This window comes from Pipra filicauda, unplaced genomic scaffold, assembly GCF_003945595.2.
Source record: "Pipra filicauda isolate LSUMZ 115617 unplaced genomic scaffold, ASM394559v2 scaffold16_size7369187_pilon, whole genome shotgun sequence".
Classification (NCBI taxonomy): Eukaryota; Metazoa; Chordata; class Aves; order Passeriformes; family Pipridae; genus Pipra; species Pipra filicauda.
In genome coordinates this window covers 794,880-814,634 of record NW_024104207.1, presented here as the reverse complement: position 1 = coordinate 814,634, position 19,755 = coordinate 794,880, and the positions used below count along the sequence as shown (strand labels likewise).

Sequence of the window (19,755 nt, the reverse complement as noted above, 5' to 3'; positions counted from 1 at the left end):
ACCACCTAGGAAGAAGAAATTAACTCTATCCCAGCCAATACCAGAACAGTTATAGGTGTTGTTTTTTTTCAAAGTAAGTTCTACATAAAGTCTATGATGTGATTTGATACCTTGAATTAATTAGTCATAAAATTGCTAAATTGATTTATTAGGCTAATGAGTCTTAAAGACATAAAATGGTGCTGTGCTTCCAAGCTATCTTCAGGACAGTGTATGTGGATGTGCTGTGCTTGTTTCACCAGCACTTTTTTGAGCTGAGTAGAAACAGGTAAAATGGCTGAGCTTGGACGCACCTGCTCTAGGCTGATGTGAAAGCTGCATGTGAAAAGGTGGTCACAGCTCTGCCTGCCTGGGTAGATAGCACCTGAGACAGCTAAAGTTAAACAAGTACTTTAGGAATCAAAAATCTATTGCATAACATAAGTTTGTAGAACTTTCAGGAATAAGTTGATCTTGGTATCTTGCACATCTTTCCTTTTCCTGTCCAGTAAGCAAACTACATTTTGGCAAAATCTTTTTCTTCCTCTTCATATTAGTGGAAAAGATGATGTACATACCTTTAGAAGTCTTTGAAGAATTCTTCTCAGGCTAAAGCCCCCAGCAAGGAATTTTGATACTTAGTAAACTTCAGAGGTTTAAATTTTTTTAAATTTCTCCCAAAAAACCCCAGTTAATTGGTTCTGGGATTTGAGAACACTTTTGTACAGAGACTTCTACAAGTGTAAGTAAATAATTTGGATGGATTTACATTGTGTTTCATTTTGGAGTACTTTCAGATGCATGTTTCTCTAAATATATTAAATATCTCTTTCCATCTTAACATATATTTTTGTTACTGTTGTTAGTTGAGTTTAGAGAACGTTTCGACAAAGGAGACAAGGTTGCTGTATATGACAACTGGCGTTCTTCTTCAGAAAGTAGTTTCTGCCAAGAGCCTAACTGAGTTCACGCATATTTTCATTGATGAAGTAAGTTGTTGGAGATAAGTTTAAATTTCATATTAAGAAAGCCTTCTCTTTTGTTGCTCTTACCATGCAAGAGAAAAGCAGACATCTGCTTGTAAAGATGTTTTGTATAAGGTGTCTAAGCTAATACTTGCTGAAATAGGCTTGTCTCAGCATTCCTTTGAGCGACAAGTGTAGCACTAAGGGTGTAGGGAGGGGTTTTTTGCGTGCTTAGCTTTTCATACAGGTGCCTTGAAATGTTTATTGAAATCTACCATGTGGAATTCAAGAACCTGTCTGGCTAGGCCTACTAGGAGGAAGCAGCTAGTTTTCACTCAGTTAGGTATTACGAAGAGTCTTTATTCTTTAGGGATAGCCTGAGAAATACCCCTGTGAAAGTTCTGTCTTCTGGCTGGATTTACAGTTCATTCATGTGGATTCATTGTTATTGCTGTCAGTTCACCAAAAAGCTAAAGAAAATACACTTGTAGGTTTTTTGTAATTTGCATATTTTTACATGTTTCTGTGCTTACTTCATGTGGAAAGTCAGATGTCAAATTGTGCTTTCATGAACCATGAACGTAAATCACATATGAGATATAGGACATCTTGGGATGTAGTGATACAGAAGAGGACTTAGGGATTTGTTTTGGGAGGATATTTTGGTTTTTTTGGTTATTTTGTTGGTGGGGTTTTTTTTCTTTTGGTTGGTTGGGGTTGATTTTTGTTTGTTTGTTTTTTATTTTTTGTGAGTTTTTTGTTTGTTTGTGTGGGGTTTCTTGTTTTTGTTTTGTTTGTTTGCTTTGTAAGTGTTGTTTTTCATTTTTATTCGGTTATGGTATTGTAGCTGAGAGCAACTTTAATTCTTGGATATTTGAGAAGCAGGGAGACAATACTTGGTATACCATTAGACTATTATAGCAACAAGTAAGGCTGTCATGACTGCACTTGAAGTGGCATATTGGAAACCTGGAAGAGATTGAGCAGATAGTTACATTTTCATATGAAGAAACTTTAGGACTTCATTCAAACAGATGAAAGAATCAAAATAACTCCACATCCTAAAGAATTGTACCACTTGTCTTCATGGAAAAGATTTGAGCACTCTAATGTATTACCAGTCTTGCAAACCTTAACATTTTAAAACCAAAAAGAAGGAAATGCAATACTGTCCCATTTCCCCAGCCAAAATTCTAGTCCCTTCTGTTCCCTATATGCCACCTTTCTCCCCACATCTACTACAGAGATTGTGATCTTGAGCCAACAGTCACTGTTTTAACAAGCAGATGTTTTCCATGACATTTCTGATTGCAAGTCTTGGTACTCTTAGAGCACTGCAGACATTTAGGAGCATACCAAAACAAACCTAGACTAAAAATCGACTTCTTACAGCAAGACCTTACTGTCAACCTGAAAACTGCCTTAGCTAAATTGTTTTTGTAATGGGACAGTATTGATTATAAGTTGATTTTATTTTAGAATATGCTAATTACTTTACAGGACTCAAATGTTGAAGGCTGAGCTCCAGAAAAAGCTGCTGCACTTAATATATTTAAACTGCAATTCAAGAAAGGGATATGATCATCATGGATAAAGTTGAGGATTGCTTGCTGAACTGCAAGGAGCAATCAAAAGCTAGAAGCCACTGAGAATGGGGCACATCTACTCAGATAAACCAACCTAGTCCCTTACTGGATCATTTGTGATTTTATCAGTACAGTTGATTCACCCAGCATCATTACCACTTCAGGTGTTATTGCCAGCTCTAATAGAACCAGTGGCTGGAGCTGATGATTGGTTTTCTAGTCACTATTCTATGATTTTCATGACTTAATAGTGACAAACAGTTTTCACAAAGGGTGCTGTAGTCATCTGAACAGCCTTATTGGAATTTTAAAGTGATTAACATGCATACTCTCAAAAGGCGTTTTCTTCTGTGAAAATGTATTATTGTTCCAAGTTACAAAAACAAAGCATACATTGAGTAGGAAAATAAGAGATTTTCAAATCATTAATTCAAATCATGAATTAATTAAAATTAAATTATGCATAATATCTTCCAGGTGCATGAGCGTACAGAAGAAATGGATTTCTTGCTCTTGATGACCCGTAAACTATTATATACAAATTCACAGTCTGTAAAGGTGGGTTCAAACTGAATTCTGCTGCTTTTTCTCACAAGAATATTTTTGCACGTTTTAAAGAATTTACAACAAATTGTTATGTTGTTATTTTGCACTGAAATATTATTTAGTTTGCTGCACTTCATAAGTAAGCAAGCTAAAGGGCACTCTTTTCCTGGCTGCTGTAATGTATTCTGAAAGACTTTTTTTTCCTCCTCATGTTAAAATGCATTAGTTTCTAAAGCCTGCTTAAGGCTAAAAAATGCAAGATGGATATTTGACTAGAATTACTTATTGGGTATTGAGGGCAGTGCTTATCCTTGGTTAAATATGGTAGCATTAACTCCTGGAAATACTGAGGTTTTTTTGTTAAAGTGGGAAAAATAGCAGAAGACAAGAAATGCTGTATTGTAATTTCTGGGCAGAACTGGTAGTAAAACGTGTCTGAGATTTTTCTCTGCATGTTAGGCACTCATGCTTTGTACTAAAGCAGATTTTACAGACATACAGCGTGACATATTTAGTCTTTGTGTCTCAGTAATGAACTCTTTAATTAAATACGGGTGATGGAGTTAGGCTAACTCAGTATCTTTATGTGCAGCTATCTGGGACTGCAGCTATTTTGTGAGACTCTATGTGTCTTCAGGTAATTGCTTAATTAATGTGACTTTTCCTGTTCAAAACAGACATAAGTGTAGTTCTGGGTTGGCTGGTTTTCTTGTCATTGGAAGGGAATCCACGTTCTTAAGTGCAGTCCATCACATTGATTTGAACTTGGATAACTTGGTCTTTAGATCTTCCAAACATGCTGTCACTGAAAGTGGCCTTCCAGTTGGCGTAGGGCATGACAGTGCTCTTCACATCTTTCACTTTTTAATCCCTTTTCATGCTGATAAGAAAACTCTCTTGTCTTTAAATTCAGAGACAGTAATATGAAAGTATTCAGCCTTTTTTAGCACTTGGCTCTGCCTATTGAGAAGACCAATAATTTAATCAAACTGAGTTTGTGAAAAGTTTTCCCTTGATGCTAATTACCTGGTTGGTGTCAATGGCAAGAAACCCTACAGGCCCTGTCATCGTTTTCTCTTAGAAAACATTCTTCTGTTATAGGTTCCTGAAATATTTTTTCCTTTTTCTCTATAATTGCATTTAAATCTCTCAAAATTGGCACTGGAAAATTTTATCCCTTTTATATTGTTCTCTGCAGTTGTTTCTGCAGATGATAGTTTCATACTGTATAAACCTGAGACAATCTTACCTTTGAGGGAGAGGGAGGATGTCCCTTTGAATTTTTGATTTTTTGTAATGGTGAAAAGGGGGGAACTCTTGATCTCAGTTTCTGGCTTTTAGCAGACCAAAGTGGGTAATTCAGTTTGAATTTATACACTAAGCCCAGTGTCTCCTACTTCATCCTTTTTCAGCCCCTTTTGAAAAACTATAAAGGAAAGGGGTTTTGATCATATGGCAAGTTAATCAGAACATGTAAGGTTTTCCTCCCAACCTCCTTGGATTCATGAAACAAAAGTGTGCAAGGATACCTGTTTAAGGGAGGGATACAAGACATTTATATGAAATGCATATGAGCTGTTTGTTTCCTAATCTGGACATTGCAGACCTCAGAAGTAGCAGGTAATTCAACATTGCATCAACTAACAAGATGGCAAGAGCAATTCTGATGTACTGAGGACAAGAACTACCTGCTGTGGTTCACCTATCAACTATGCTGAGTTTTCTGGCAGATGGCTGGTGCAGATTATTATTTTTAGATCACAGAACAGACATTGGATTGTTCTAAGGTTGATCTTGCTGGGATAGGGTTGTTGCAAGGAAACCTGACACTGGATCAGACCAAACAGTGCAGTTTCTAGTAGTGACTGATAACAGTTTTTGGTATTATCTGGTGGGTCTTTAGACATCTCCATGCTGTACAAGTGGTTTTGGACTGCTTGATCTTGAAGAACTGTCTGCTTTGATTACCTTCTGTTCTGATGTGTTTATCTGCCGTGTTGGGGATATAGGCTTGTTGAATTTCTGCTTTAGGAGTAAATTAAACTATTAGTTCAGTTAGGTGGTCCTTCAGGCACTCTGTTAAGAATCTGTCATTTCCTTTCAGTTTGGAAAGGCTCCGTGCAGGTTACAGAGTCCAAATTATAAAGACTGTCTAGAAGAAGAGGTAGTTTAATATTCCTTGCCTGTAACTGCAGTTAGAATAATTTAGATTGGGTTTTGTTTCAGTAGCCTTCAGGGAAGGTTACATTTAGCCTGTCGTCCTGGTGTAGGTGAGCACTGTTGAGGCACGAGGTAGTTCTTGCTGTAGTGGGACAGGTTGCATATATAATATTTGCAGAATTATGTCCTTTCAGGATCATGTTAAATGACTTCATGGTTTAATCTGCCCCTCTGTTGTGTATCTTTACCTATCCTGTGTATCTTGCGCTTTGGAGCTGAGCACTGTGGTACAACACCCACTTTGTTAGCTTGCCTTCCTGTCACTTTGTAAGGGGGATGCTCTTTAGCTGTATTTTATGGCATTTTTATTTTGGCATTTTATCAAGTGTACGATATGATTTTGGTTGAACTTCTACCATGTTGTCTGCCCTAGGCATCCAGCCTGAGCCATTTTCATACAGGTGCTTACCTTTCTTCATGTGCTAGCTAGGGTTCTTAAGCATTTAACCTTGATTGTCTTAAATGTGCTGAGGTAACATACCTGTTGTAACCAAAATCGGACCATTTTAGCATAAAAAATACTTGGAGATTTTCATGTAGCAGGGCATTTTGTGTTAAAATTAATGTGTTATATTTGCTATGCATTTTTTTGACAGATAATATTGATGTCTGCTTCCATCAACTCTAAAGAATTTGCTGATTACTTTGCAATTCCACTTCGTAATGGGCTGAATCCAGTCTGTGTATTTAAGGTGGAAGGCAAACCTTTTGCAGTTGAAGAGTATTATCTTGATGATTTAAAGGACACTGTTGATTTCAAGGTAATGTAAATATAATGTCATTTCTTTGGACAGAGTAAGAAAGAAATTGGAATAGTCAGTCCAACTGTGTAATAAAATTACAAATAACCAATTTTACATTACACTTCTAGGTAAGAATTAATACTTTATGATAAAACAGGAGTCTTCTTACCAGTACACTAGTTTCTTTCATGTAACAGAAATGGGATGCAAAGTGCTGGGAATTTTAAGTAGTATGAGGCATTTTGTTTGGTAGCTTGCATTTAAGGTGAACAATGTAAAATTCTGTGCAGAAAGTAACATATTAAGATTTTACAGATCTCTTTGAATATAGCTGAGAAAATGGGAATATTTCCTGGGTTGGTTCATGTTGCTGTTATGTATCAAAGGCAGAAAGTGCCAGGAAATTAAGAGAGTCATCAGAAAACAAGCATTTGTGCTTAGAACTTCGATGTTACCAAGTTGGCTTCTCTCTCAGCTGAGGATTTCCTATTCTTTTTTTTCTTTCCATTTTTTTTTTCCTTAATAAAACCAAGAGATGTTATGCAGCAGTTTTGAACATATTTCTGTCGTAGCTCCATAGGCCACCATGGCAAATGTGTAATTTTGAATAATGAAAATATGTTGGAATAACAGCTACTTCTCAGATCCCTGGGTGGGCACTTGACAGCCGGTACTGCTGCACTGGAGAGCTGCTGCTCTGGTGCCTGAGGAGGGTAGTAGTGGCTGAAGATTTGTTTGCTGTATCAATCTTTAGCTTATAAACTGCGCAGATTGTATTTTGAACATTTGGTTTGTAGAGCTCCTGACGTGCTATTTTATAGCAAGTATCCGTGTAGACATCAGATAACGAAGGAATTAACGTAAATACAAATTAATTTATTTTCTGCGGTTTTATAATAGTGGAGGTTGTTTTACATTTGAAAAGCAGCTGTGTAGGAATTCACTCGAGTGAGCTCTTCCAGTATTATGGTTCAAGGCAAAATAAACAGGTTAAAGCAAAGTACAACAAATGCACTCAGGCTTTAATTGTGACACTCACTCCCAAAACAACTGGGACATGGGAGTAATTATTGGTCAGTTTTGATAATTCAGAACGCTGTTATTACAATGAAGAAGATGAGGGATGCACTTGAAAAGAAGCATGTGTGAACACACTGTTACTATTTAGCTTTCATCCCTCAATTCTGCAGAAAATAAAACAGTGAAATAAAACAGGTAGTTTGAGAAACCCAAAAGATAATTGCTTATGCTGTACACAAAACAGGCATTGGTTATGTCTCAGAACAGGCAAGCTAAAATAAAAGGCTATCAACTGTTGAAATTTTAATGCAACCAAAAAAAAAAATAAACTCAATTCTTATAGCAGTTGGCCCATCAGTATTTATACATTAGTATGGCAGCTCAGATAGATAATGTGGAGATAATGTAATACATGGGGGTTTTGTAAAAGATTTCTGATAATTACAGCAAAAAGATTACCAGGAAATTCAGTAAGGAGTTTACTTCAGTCAAGTTGAATTTGTCATCGCTGCCCTTTGAGCTGAATGTCAGCTTCCACACCTTTCACCTCAGAGATCACGAACAAAAGGAACTGCTTTCAGTGCTTAGACCTTTTTTTACTTTTCATTTTCTCTGTGGTTTTTTGTTGTTGTTTTTTTTTTAAGTTTTCATCTGATTCTTTATCTTGTGTTGTCCTATCTATAGCCATTCTGTTTTTCAGCAGGACAAGGAGAGTATGTTTGTCCACGAAGTTACTTGTACCTTAGGGCAACAATAAAAGCACATAAGTGCTTTTGATTTTTTTTTTATATGTATGCATAAATTGAATTGTAAAGCACTGATACTTGGTCTCTATCCTGTTTCTTATGGTGCTGTATGTGAAGATTTTCTGTGAATACTAGTTATAATTAAAAAATACTTAAAAACATGGAAGGTCTAAGATTTGTGTAACATCTTAATAAAATGAAAGTGGAACCTGAGCGTTAAGACAGTTAATGAGCTAATGCTGCCATATGGAAGCAGGGGCACATCTTTCATCATGCTAAAATCACAATGAGTTGGATAACTGCCTGAGGTACAGACTTCAGGCTTTAGTTCTTGATGTTTTATTTTCACTTTTAAAAACCTGTAAAATTCACGTAGAAGAATCCAGCAGTTAAAAGTAAATGCAGTCTTTGCTCTTTCGATAAACAGGATTTTTCCATGTTTCCTTTTGATTTTAAAATTAATAACTATAAAACCAGATTACATAAATCTTAACTCATTCCTTAAAGCATCTTGGTTGAAATTGGTTTAGTCCTTTGTAACTGTCTTTGTGCTGTGAGCTATGAACCTTTGTCCATTCTCAAAAAATCTTAAAATAATTGGATGTTACTGTATAAATGTAGAATCTTTTATGAATCCTGCAGAGCTCTTGACTTTAATACATAATTTATTTCCGTGTGTGATAATGTTTTAAAACAATGCTTGAAAAAAAAAATTTCTTTGGGTAGTTCTGACTTGGTTATTTAGTGAATTCATTGATATCAGTTGTGATTTGGAAGATAAATAAAAACAACATCATTATTTTTTCTTCTTTATGCCTGTTTGCAGTAAACCCTTTGCTGTGGCTGTACAGACATCTAGCTGAATCAAAGATAAAGCTTTCCACTTGAATTGCTTCATTTGTAGAAAAGAGTAAGAGGGAAAGAAGTGAGAAACACTCTTCAGTGTAACATTGGCTTATCCTTGCCCAGATACCGGGTCATTTATAGGTGCTACTGTTTAATTTGTGAGCATAGGCTTATAAAAAGTAGTTTCTTCTGGCATAATGGGCTTTGTAAACATGTTGTTCTGGATGTTTAACAGGATCATGATTCTGTCATATCAGCAACCCCTAAGCCCCAAGGAATCATTGAAACACAGGCTTCATGAAAAATGCATCAAGGTTCTGTCTATGGGCAATTCTAAAGCTAGTTGTGTAAGTGCTTTCCTGTTGTAATGGATAGTATTGGAGATAGGAAATGGAAATTAATTGTATAGTTAACTCAGTGAGCAGACTTAAAAAAATGAAGCAAAGTGTAAAAATGCAAAGCCATTTTTGTCTTGCAGAGGTAAAAACTTATTATCACTGGAATTGGGGTCAGAGTCCTGAGATGGTAGTGAACTGCTGTCAAAAGCTATTTTGACTATGTTAGGTTATTTTAGTCAGGTCTGACAGGGCTTTTGGATTTGCTGTTTGTCGCATTGTTACCTTTTATTAGGAGAGATGTAGAAGCTTTGTCATGCTACTGATTGTACCTTTAGTACTCTTTAACAAAATTGCAAAGACAAATTTGATGGTTATTTAAGCAGGGATAATATGAACTCAAAAATCTTACGTTTGAGCAGCCCAGAAGAGATAAATCACTTAGATTTTTCACATATATTGGGGCATTTAAAAAAAAGTATTCAAGTATTTTTGATAAGTAATGTTTTCTGTTTTCTGATGGACTAATCAAGCTACAGTGGAAGCCAGTGTAGAATGCAGTTCAGAAGCTCTGGGACTGACAGAGTTGTCCACCTGAAAAGTCTACCCAGCTGATGGATTTCGAGGAGGATCAGAGAAGTGGAAAGAATATTATCCATTTCTTATAGATGGCTCTTTTTGACCCCCCAACCCATTCTCTGCCAGAAGAAAGTAGAATAATTTTCTCAAGGTTTTCAGAAAGGAGTCTTTCTGAAGACACCAAGGTGACCCAGGGTTACATGATGTAAGGGGTTGAAAGCTGAGGACAGAGGTTGCAGTAGCAAAAGATGATGTAAAGCAGTGTTGCCAGATTGGTGCTAGTAGTAGTGCTTTTGTGATTCTGTCATGAACTCCTTCAGAAAGAAAACTGGTAGAAAAATAACTAATTTCACTGTAAATAGAATCATAGAATCAGCTGGGTTGGAAGGGACCTCCGAGATCATCAAGTCCAACCCTTGATCCAACACTGCCATGGTTACCAGACCATGGCACTAAGTGCCACATCCAGTCTCATCTTAAAAACCTCCAGGGACAGGGAATCCACCACTTCCCTGGGCAGCCCATTCCAATGCCTGATTACCCTCTCTGTAAAGAATTTCTTCCTAATATCTAACCTAAACCTCCCCTGGCACAGCTTAAGACCATGCCCTCTTGTCTTGCTGATAGTTGCCTGGGAAAAGAGACCAACCCCCACCTGGCTACAGCCTCCTTTCAGGGAGTTGTAGAGAGTGATGAGGTCTCCCCTGAGCCTCCTCTTCTCCAGGCTGAACAACTCCAGCTCCCTCAGCCTCTCCTCATAGGACTTGTGCTCGAGTTCCTTCCCCAGCCTTGTTGCTCTTCTCTGGACCTGTTCCAGCACCTCAATATCCTTCCTGAACTGAGGGGCCCAGAACTGGACACAGTACTCAGGGTGTGGCCTCACCAGCGCTGAATACAGAGGAGGAATCACTTCCCTGGACCTGTTGGCCACACTGTTCCTGATCCAGGCCAGGATGCCATTGGCCTTCTTGGCCATGTGGGCACACTGCTGGCTCCTGTTCAGCTTCCTGTCAATCCAAACTCCCAGGTCCCTTTGTGCCTGGCTGCTCTCCAGCCACTCTGTCCCCAGCCTGTAGTGCTGCAGGGGGTTGTGGCCAAAGTGGAGGATCCGGCACTTGGCCTTGCTGAATCTCATCCCACTGGAATCAGCCCAACTCTCCAACCTGTCCAGGTCCCTCTGCAGAGCCCTCCTGCCTTCCAGCTGATTGACACTCCCCCCCAGCTTAGTGTCATCTGCAAATTTGCTGATGATGGACTCAATCCCCTCATCTAAATCATCGGTAAAGATATTAAATAGAACTGGGCCCAACACTGATCCCTGGGGGACACCACTAGTGACCGGATCCCAACTGGATGCAGCCCCGTTCACCACCACCCTCTGAGCCCGGCCCTCCAGCCAGTTCCTAACCCAGCACAGAGTGCCCCTGTCCAAGCCGTGGGCTGCCAGCTTTTTCAGGAGAATGCTGTGGGAGACGGTGTCAAAGGCCTTGCTGAAGTCCAGGTAATAGTTTAGATAGTTCAGTTCTCTGTGATTTTTAGCTCTGAAACTCTTGGTCCAGTAATGAGTTTTCCCTAGAATGAGGAGGTGAGCAACAATCAAAACCCACTTTCTCTACAACAGAAAAATGTGTAACATTATAGACCTTTTCCAAAGCATGTCTAGTTCATTAAACGTTTGATTTTAGACCTGGAAAGTTACTAAGTTACTGTGTTTGCTCTGAAGACTTGTGTTCTTAAATGTTACAGCCTTGAGTATGTCTCAGAATGCTAGAAAATACTGTAGGCAGAATCATCATGGTTCTGTTATGTACAACAGAACAGTAATCTTTTGACAGGGTATGACCTAAAACACAAGATCCATTAAATACAAAACCAATTTAAATTAGTAAGGTACGTGATTTCTGTGCACTCAGGTAGAGACCTGCAGTATAGTAGCTGTGAGAAGCATTGTACCTTCCTTACACAAATTCCTCTCCTTGTCATCCTGTTTCCATGGGTTGTGATCACTCTCATGTGCTTAACGCTCCTGGATAAAGGAGTATGTCCTGCAAACTAATGAAGTGTGACCTGGTGCTTATCTTAAGTGGGTAAATACCAGAAGTACTCCTTTAGCATAAAAATAGTTACATGCCTGAAGAAAAATGCCTGTTTAGAAGATAATGAGCGCATCAGATGAAGTTACTTCTTTGTGCAGGCTTCTGTGCTGGATCAGTTTTAATTGAAAAGCACTTGACAAATTGAAATACATATGTGAGCTACAGTCTTTCTGCCTGTTACACTGTGCTAACCTCAATACCTTCTTCTCCAAACAGCTTCATTCTCAAAGCATTGAGGAACCAGTGATAAAAAAGAATATGTACGATGTAGCAGTGTCTCTGATTGAGTCATTTGATGAGTTTGAGATGAAGAGGTAAGACACAGTTCAAGATCTGGAATTGGAGGTTCTTGGGGAAATGAGACACTAATTAAGCAGGATCAGCAGCCCATGTATTATAGTTATTAGTGGTAACTTAATTTTACATATATCTCTGCTTTTATTTTATATATTTGTTTGATTTCTACCCTGTGTTCTTGAAATACACTTCCTGCCCTGGAGTGTAAGTGATCATTCAAGACAACCACGTTGTATGGAAACTATATTCTTTGCTGTAGACCAGAGCCAAATATTGTTTATACGAAGAATAAAACTGGATCTACTATTTTGTATTATAAATTAAAACATATAATAATCCGTGGAAAAAAAATTATAACTAGGCAATAATTTTCACTGGCTGTTTAAGACCTTAATGCAATTTGAAATAAGTAAATACTGATTTGTGTTGCTCTCTGTGTTTTGAAATTGATGTCTAGTATCTGAAAATGTAATGAAGTTGCTCCTACAACTTTGATCTAACATTGTGTATTAAGTTTAGGAATGTTTTTTGTTTCCATATATTCTAGTAATCTGTAAAACTGTGTTGGAGAAGTAATTTTGTTTTGTAAGCTTAATTTTTTTCCTTTCAAACTTAGTATTATGTAAACTTTGACATTTTAAGAAAATGTTAATTAAGCTCATTTGAGCAGTTATTAGATGAACTACCAAAGTACAACTGTTCATGGAGGTACATAAATACAAAAAACTTGGTTCTGACATTTTTACAATGTATAGTGACTTCTAAGCTTCTTTCTTGGTTATTTCTTTTGATTTAATTAATTAAGCTGTTCTGCTGTAATAGCCAAATTATGCTACCTTTTACTGATAAGCTACCTTTAATAAGGACACATGAAGGAATTAGCATTTCAGCTTTCGAATACTGAAAGGGCTAATATGCACATTGTTATGTACCTTCCAGTAAAAACTATGCTTTCTGTTTATTATATAGTTTTAGAGTAGAGGCTGAAAAATACCTGAAAAAATTTTACACCAGGAATGAACACAGCAGAACAATGTGAGTTCTAAATTCTCTTAAGGTGATTTTGACTCACAACAGATCAGTCAAAGATGACTCCCTCCACGTCTGTCATGACCTGTAGTTCTTGATAATAGTGGTTGAAATTTATACTCGTTTGGCTTTTGTTCAAGTGGTATTTTTAGAATACAAGGGCATTACAGATACTTAAAGAATTACTGAATGAGTATGCATATCATTATGCAGTAGTATACTGTGTTCTGAGTTTAAGATCTTTGGTAACCTAATTCTGATTAATTTCATTGCTGAATAAGAATGTTTCTATTTTGACAAAACCTCTATTTTGAGGAAGAAGTTAAACCTAATGCTCTTGTTGCAATGTATATACTGTGCTTTTCAGAAAACGTAGTTGCAAGTAATGGTTTGAATTTCATTTCTTCAGAAGTTTAAATAATGCATCGTACAAAAAGTGTTCAGTTCTGCTTGTTCTTTCAGAATAAAATAACTTGGGGTAATGAAGTTAAACTGAGGTTGTAAAAGTAATGAAACTTCATATTCTTGTTAGGGAGGAAAACAGCTTGAGGGATGCGTTGGAACGTGGCAGTGTGCTGGTGTTTTTGCCAGGTGAGTATATGTGTAATACATCACCTGAAGTCAGGTGCCAGTCATATAAAGAATGCATAAAGATTTCACATCCAGTTACTTAAACTGCATTTGGCCTTTGCTGAAAATTGCAGCAATCCTGTACTGCAGTTACAGAATAATTTCATTTTTAATATCCGACCAGGGAAACTCTGTGTTGTGCAGATTTTGAAAATGGGACTTTTGAAATTGAAGTCTCAATAAGAAGTAAACCAGTTTCTCAGAAATGTTTATGCAGGTATTCAAGAACGTAGCAAAAATCCCTTAGTCATAGGATTTCCCCTGGCAGTGAAATCCATGACCCAGAGAATGGGCACTGCAGCTTCCAAAGACAAGATGGCTAAGGCAGAAATAGGGTTTTTTTCCCCTTGACCCTGCTCTTTGAAAGAACTTATGTTGAATGAAGTAGCCTAAACCAGACATTCAGCATGTGGAGAGCACTGTCAGTTGTAAGAAAGTGATATGAGGGCTAATAATGGGATGTTGTCAGATGACCTTTATATCTACTGTTGCAATTTCACTTTAATAAGTGTAAAATTAATGCAGAATGGCTCTTGAAAAATTGACTCACTCTGTTTCAGTGACTCATTACATTTGCTGTTTAACTCTTCTGCCATTTTATTATATAATGAAAGGAAGGTAAGAATGAAAGTCAAAAAAAGAATTTAAATAGATGTTTTAGAATTGTTAGTGTTGAGTAAAATGAATACAAACTCATGGTTACTTTTTTCCTAGGTTTGGCTGAAATAAGATACATGCACTCATGCCTCTCAGATAAGTTTAAAAGGTAAGTTAGACCACATTTGTTTTAGTTCAGTTAAGCTTGAACATGAGTTTTTCAACTATATGAGTTCTAAGTACGTAATAGGATTTAGCACGGAAGTGTAATCAACTTTTACATTCTTGCACTAATATGTTTTCTTTAGGTGGCAAGTGTACCCACTTCACTCATGTGTGACATTAGAGGAACAAAATGAAGTATTTTTGGCTACAGTTCCTGGCTACAGAAAAGTAAATATTGTTGAATCATTACTTTTCTAAAGCATGTGAAACCTTTTGCTAGAGTAGTAATAGCAAATAATAATAATGTATATAAGTAATATTAGCTGTTCTAACTCAGATCATTTTGTGAGGACAAAGCAGTTTCATTCTTCAGTGTGTGGACTGATTGCCTTTCTTACCAAGCTGTTGTTTTAACTGGTGTTTGGACCTCAAGAGAAGTGCAGTAACGGGAAGTTATCCTTAGACTATTGTGTGATGCTCCTTTTATCCTTCAGAGTAGTTTGTGCATGTTGATTCTTGCACCTGTATGACAGTAGTATGCTGCTGGTGGCACTGAATAGCAAAGTAGTCCCCCAGTTTGGGGGACTCTTACCTGCTTTGTCCCCACATTTTGGCTGTTGTCTTGGTCTTCTTCACCTGCTATCAGTAAGAAAATATTGCTGCTGATAGTATGAGGTTTTGTTATGGCAAAGGCATAAGGAAATATTTCCATTCTTCCTCTATATTGTCCTATGCTATACTACTTTATTACATTTTTCTGAGTTTGGAACAAGAAAATAAAGTTTTCTTGTATTGCCTTGTGTCATATTGCTTTTTTAAGTACACAGAGTAGAAATGCTGTGTTGCCACTATATTTATATTTCTTCATAGCAAATTGGGTTTTTCATGTAGAAACATTAACATCAGTATTTTTCTTTATGCACTCATTGCTCATTTTTTGCTTCAAAACTCAGATTATTCTAGCTACCAACATAGCTGAGAGCTCTATAACAGTTCCTGATGTTAAGTATGGTAAGTCATCTAAATCCTGTAATTCCGTATACACTGTATTTGTAATATTTTCCTTACTCGTGCTAGGTTAAGTCTACACAACATGTCATTTTACAGAGTATTGCTGTTGGAGGGGAATTTTGACAGTTGTTGAATTCTTGCTTTCGCAGTGGAGAACAGAGAAATCTGAATATATGAACAAATAGAGCTACTGAGTGGGGGGTTGGTTTTAATCTTCACTGGGGGGGTAATTTTAAATGCAGTAACAAGCAGAATCAGACCTCATGTCAAAAAGTTAAGCTTTTAAATCACATTCTGACTACCTTTTGAAATAAATGCATCAATTTAACCAGTTCTGATACAGAATTTCTAAATGCAGAAATGATTGCCTTTTAATGATTGTCATCTACACTAATTCTTTGTTATATATACATTAAAATCTCTTCCCAGTTCTGTTAGCATTCAGAGTATCCTGGGCCTGTTATTTTATAAATCTGGCGTTCTCTTTATTGCTATTCAAGTTATTTAAACTTTCCTTTTCTGATAGTACAAAATCAGCCAATATTTATTTCCACTGCCATGAGGATAAGTTGTTTCATAATGTACTATTTCTTTTCTTAATTGCAGTGATAGATTTCTGCTTAACTAAAGCTTTGGTTTGTGATAAGGAAACTAATTACCAAAGTTTGAGACTTTGCTGGGCATCTAAAACAAACTGTAATCAAAGAAAAGGTAAGATGACAATAGGTAATGCAAAGGAATTTTAGAAGCTCACCTCCATGGAGAATTCTATGTTGCTTTTCATTTTATTAACAGTAAAAAGAACAGACTGTTTTTGCCACTAATAGTTGATAATTCTTCACCATGTCAGGATGTAAAACAATTATGCATGAATGTTTTATTTTGCTCGAGTATTTTTTTCCAGGGGAATGTTTTGTATTTTATTAAAAAATATTAAAATTTATGGACCATAAATGGACCATGGATTTTTTGTTATTTAATAGTAATTTTTTTATTATGGGCCATTTTTAAAAAGAGGAGATAGGTACTGCTAGGTATTTATTAAGTGCTTGTGAGTTCCAACAGTAAAAGAAACTTTCATGTCTATGTGTCACCATTAAATCGGTTGAAATATCCACAGCAAAGTCTCTAGTTTAGACCAGTATTCATAGCATAAGGCTAAATAAGATTTTATATTGACTATTCTAGTAAGACAGTACTCTTTAATATCAACATCTTTTAGTTTCAGACAGTACTCTTTAATATCAACATCTTTTAGTTTCAGTCAAAAATGGTACTAAATAAATTAATAACCTTTCTTAAATATTATTAGGGCTTCACAATTACAGCTGGGGACCAGGTGCCCACGAAAGCTGCTCTACCACTCCCCTCTCCTCAACTTGTTTTGGGGGGGGGGGGAAATAATGACAGAAGGCTCAAGGTTTGAGTTGAAGACAGGGAGATTTAGTGTCTTGAAGTAGATGGTGTTTGGATTTGTGAAGATAGACTTCTGAATCATTGTGTTTTCTGTAAATAGTAGATCATAAAGATGTCTTGCTGGTTGTCATTGTATCTTAAAAGTTGTTTATATAGAAGATTTTTTTGCTAGCAATAGAGTCAAAGAGGAAATGCCTGTTCAACTGAGAAAAATGGATGTTGATTTGAGGGCAGTTATATGAAGGAGGTATTTGAGAGAAATACTTACGTAACTCTTTTGTTAGTTACTGCTGCTTTGAAGGAAAAATGTTTTCATCCTACCCTTATCTGACCACTGGGCCTGTCTGCTGCAAGGGAGCAGAACACTGCTCAGCCTGCAGCATCAGCTGTCGTTTGCTGCTCAGCTGCCCAGAGGGTTTGTGGATGGATGGGTTTGGGCACTTTACAAATTGGTGATTTGGGGTTTTTTTGTTCTGTGAAGGTCGCGCTGGACGAGTTTCCAGAGGGTATTGTTACAGGCTGGTGTGCAAAGCTTTCTGGACAAACTTTATTCCAGAGAAGTCAGAACCTGAGATACTGGTAAGACCTTTGGGTTTAGGGTTAGGAATATTAAGGGGTTTTTTAATGCATGCGATCATAGCAGAGAAGAAAAGGTTTTGCTTTATTTTTCCTGAAGACAGTGTACAATTGGATAGGTTACTAATGGCTGTAGCAATGAGTAGAAAACTAACAGACAAAGACTATTCCACATAGTTTCCTTATAGAAGGAGATGCGTTATACCAGTAAAATCAATGTGGATTAGTAATAAGCAATCTGCTCAAAACAAAAATAACCTTAGTTACACAAAATTGATTTCAGGTTTTGCAAACTGTAAATTTTAACCTATTTCTCATATAGAACACTTTGTCACACTTTCCATGGGGAGAAAGTAAAAATAATGTTGTCTTCCCTTCAGCGTTGCCCGTTGGGAGGGACAGTCTTAAAATTAAAAAAGCTTGATATGGGGGAACCAAAAACTTTACTGGCAACAGCTCTTTCTCCACCCAATGTAGATGACATCGAACGTACCATAGTTCAACTGAAAGAGGTAGGCTTCCTTTTAGTGTTGTTAACATCAAGGTAATAGAAATGTACTGTAGAAGTGGTTTTCTTGGTATTTAAGGTAGTAGTAGCCTTAATTGGAACCTCAAATATTAACTGTGTCTAGAGAATCTTTTCACACATTGGACTGTTGTTTGGTTCCCATCCTCTTGAGCATAATTTCTGTAATTTACTTCATTGAAACAGGATTGTAATTTCATCAGGGAGTAATGGTACTTGTGAACTAGCATCTATAGTGAGAAAGAATAGAAAAATGGGGAAAAAAAGATACCTTGAACTCTGTAAGTGCTATTGTTTGTTAAGTGAATAAGTAATAAATCACACTCTTATACCTTATGATGTGTAGGGATCAGCCTGAAGATACCCTTCTTACCTCTACAAGGAAGTTGGTGACCTTGCTTTTCAATTATAAAGTTCATAAGGGGTAGAATCTTTATTGCATTACATTTTCTTATTTTCCAAAGTGCATAAGAAATAATATTTTTATCATGTGTAGCTTACTTTTATATCCAGTATAGATAGTAGCTTTGGTTTCCAAAGTATACTAGGCTTTAAAAATTGTTTGGGATTTACTAAGTCAGCTTTTACAAGTGAACAAATTTTAATTTCTTTAGCTGGGAGCACTTGCCTGTGTGCAAACAGAAGAAGATCTGCATGATGGTGAGCTGACTTTCCTAGGAAGAATATTGATACACTTGCCAGTGGACCTGTATCTTGGAAAATTGATAGTGCTTGGGCATGTCTTCGGGTGCTTAGAGGAATGCCTTATTATAGGTAACTGAAAGAACAACATGTGAGAACATTTCTCTAAAACCAGATGATTTGCAGGTTTTCATTTTGATTTGTTTTTGTTGCAGCTGCAGCACTGTCTTTGCGGAATTTTTTTGCAGTACCTTTCAAAGAACATGTTGATGGATTCAGGTAGTAACCCAGACGTTTTACGAATTCTTAACTACACCTGGGAGCAGAGGGCAAAGTTGATGACTCAGTATTATGTTCTGTGTCATGAGTCTCGTGTTCTGTTCAATTACCAAGCAGTACAAAAATTTTTCCAGATAGCCAAGGTACTGGAATCTGTTTATGTATGAACATAAATCACTGAGCTAACTCATCCTTTCCTGAGCACAAGGCCCCATTGTTCAGCTTTGCCTTTCTGATGTGAACATGTGGCAGTGTCTATTAAAATGTTTTTTAAAATAGCAAGGATGATTTTTTATTACTACTCTGCCCCTACAAAGCATCTCCTTCAACAGAGAGATGTGAATAAGAACTAATAATTACAATAAGTGTATCAATCTTGTTTATATTAAAGACCTGGAAGGTGTTACTAATGTAGCATTCTGAACTGCATAATACATGCAATATTTGAAAAAAATATTGTTGATAATACTTTTGTTTTTATTGCCAGGAAAAAAATGGGTTTTGCTGGGAATAGTAAGAGCGACTGTATTGCGATTGTGAATGCATTTAAGGTAAATCTTTTTCTTCTGGCTTAGATTACGGTGAAATCTGATAGACCAAGACAGAGATTCTCATCTTTGTAGGGTCAGGGCAGCATTTGTGCTTTGGAGTTGTTAAAAACTTCACATTACTCTAGCTACTTATTGATATTTTTTGCAGGCTGTGTCCTACTGTGTAACACTATTAATTCTGATTGTCTCTATTGTAATAGCAAAAAGTAAAATGCCAGAGATGTGGTGATATTTGTTGATCTCTTCTAACTAAGGATGTTGGGACTAGTAAATTCTAGTACAGAATAAGTTTGGTGACCTTTCCCTAGACTTCTTAGCTTTGACTTTGTGATTTTTTTTTTTTAATGTTGTACAAATGTCATTTTTTGGTAGGCC

General features: G+C 36.7%; 1 protein-coding gene across 2 annotated transcripts in view; it reads left to right on the top strand.

Moving 5' to 3' along the window:
• TDRD9 (tudor domain containing 9) overlaps positions 1-19,755 on the top strand; it is a 73,197-nt gene that overhangs the window by 29,191 nt on the left and 24,251 nt on the right. The window contains exons 5-19 of one of the 2 annotated variants that reach the window (XM_039379555.1): positions 846-968; positions 3,008-3,088; positions 5,893-6,057; positions 11,878-11,975; positions 12,928-12,993; positions 13,520-13,578; positions 14,332-14,383; positions 14,523-14,607; positions 15,333-15,390; positions 15,997-16,101; positions 17,288-17,385; positions 17,763-17,894; positions 18,523-18,682; positions 18,766-18,829; positions 19,317-19,380. In XM_039379555.1, coding sequence (XP_039235489.1) covers positions 846-968; positions 3,008-3,088; positions 5,893-6,057; positions 11,878-11,975; positions 12,928-12,993; positions 13,520-13,578; positions 14,332-14,383; positions 14,523-14,607; positions 15,333-15,390; positions 15,997-16,101; positions 17,288-17,385; positions 17,763-17,894; positions 18,523-18,682; positions 18,766-18,829; positions 19,317-19,380 — 1,410 coding nt within the window. The remainder of the gene's footprint in view (positions 1-845; positions 969-3,007; positions 3,089-5,892; positions 6,058-11,877; positions 11,976-12,927; positions 12,994-13,519; positions 13,579-14,331; positions 14,384-14,522; positions 14,608-15,332; positions 15,391-15,996; positions 16,102-17,287; positions 17,386-17,762; positions 17,895-18,522; positions 18,683-18,765; positions 18,830-19,316; positions 19,381-19,755) is intronic. The other variant, XM_027732896.2, reaches the window with a different exon arrangement.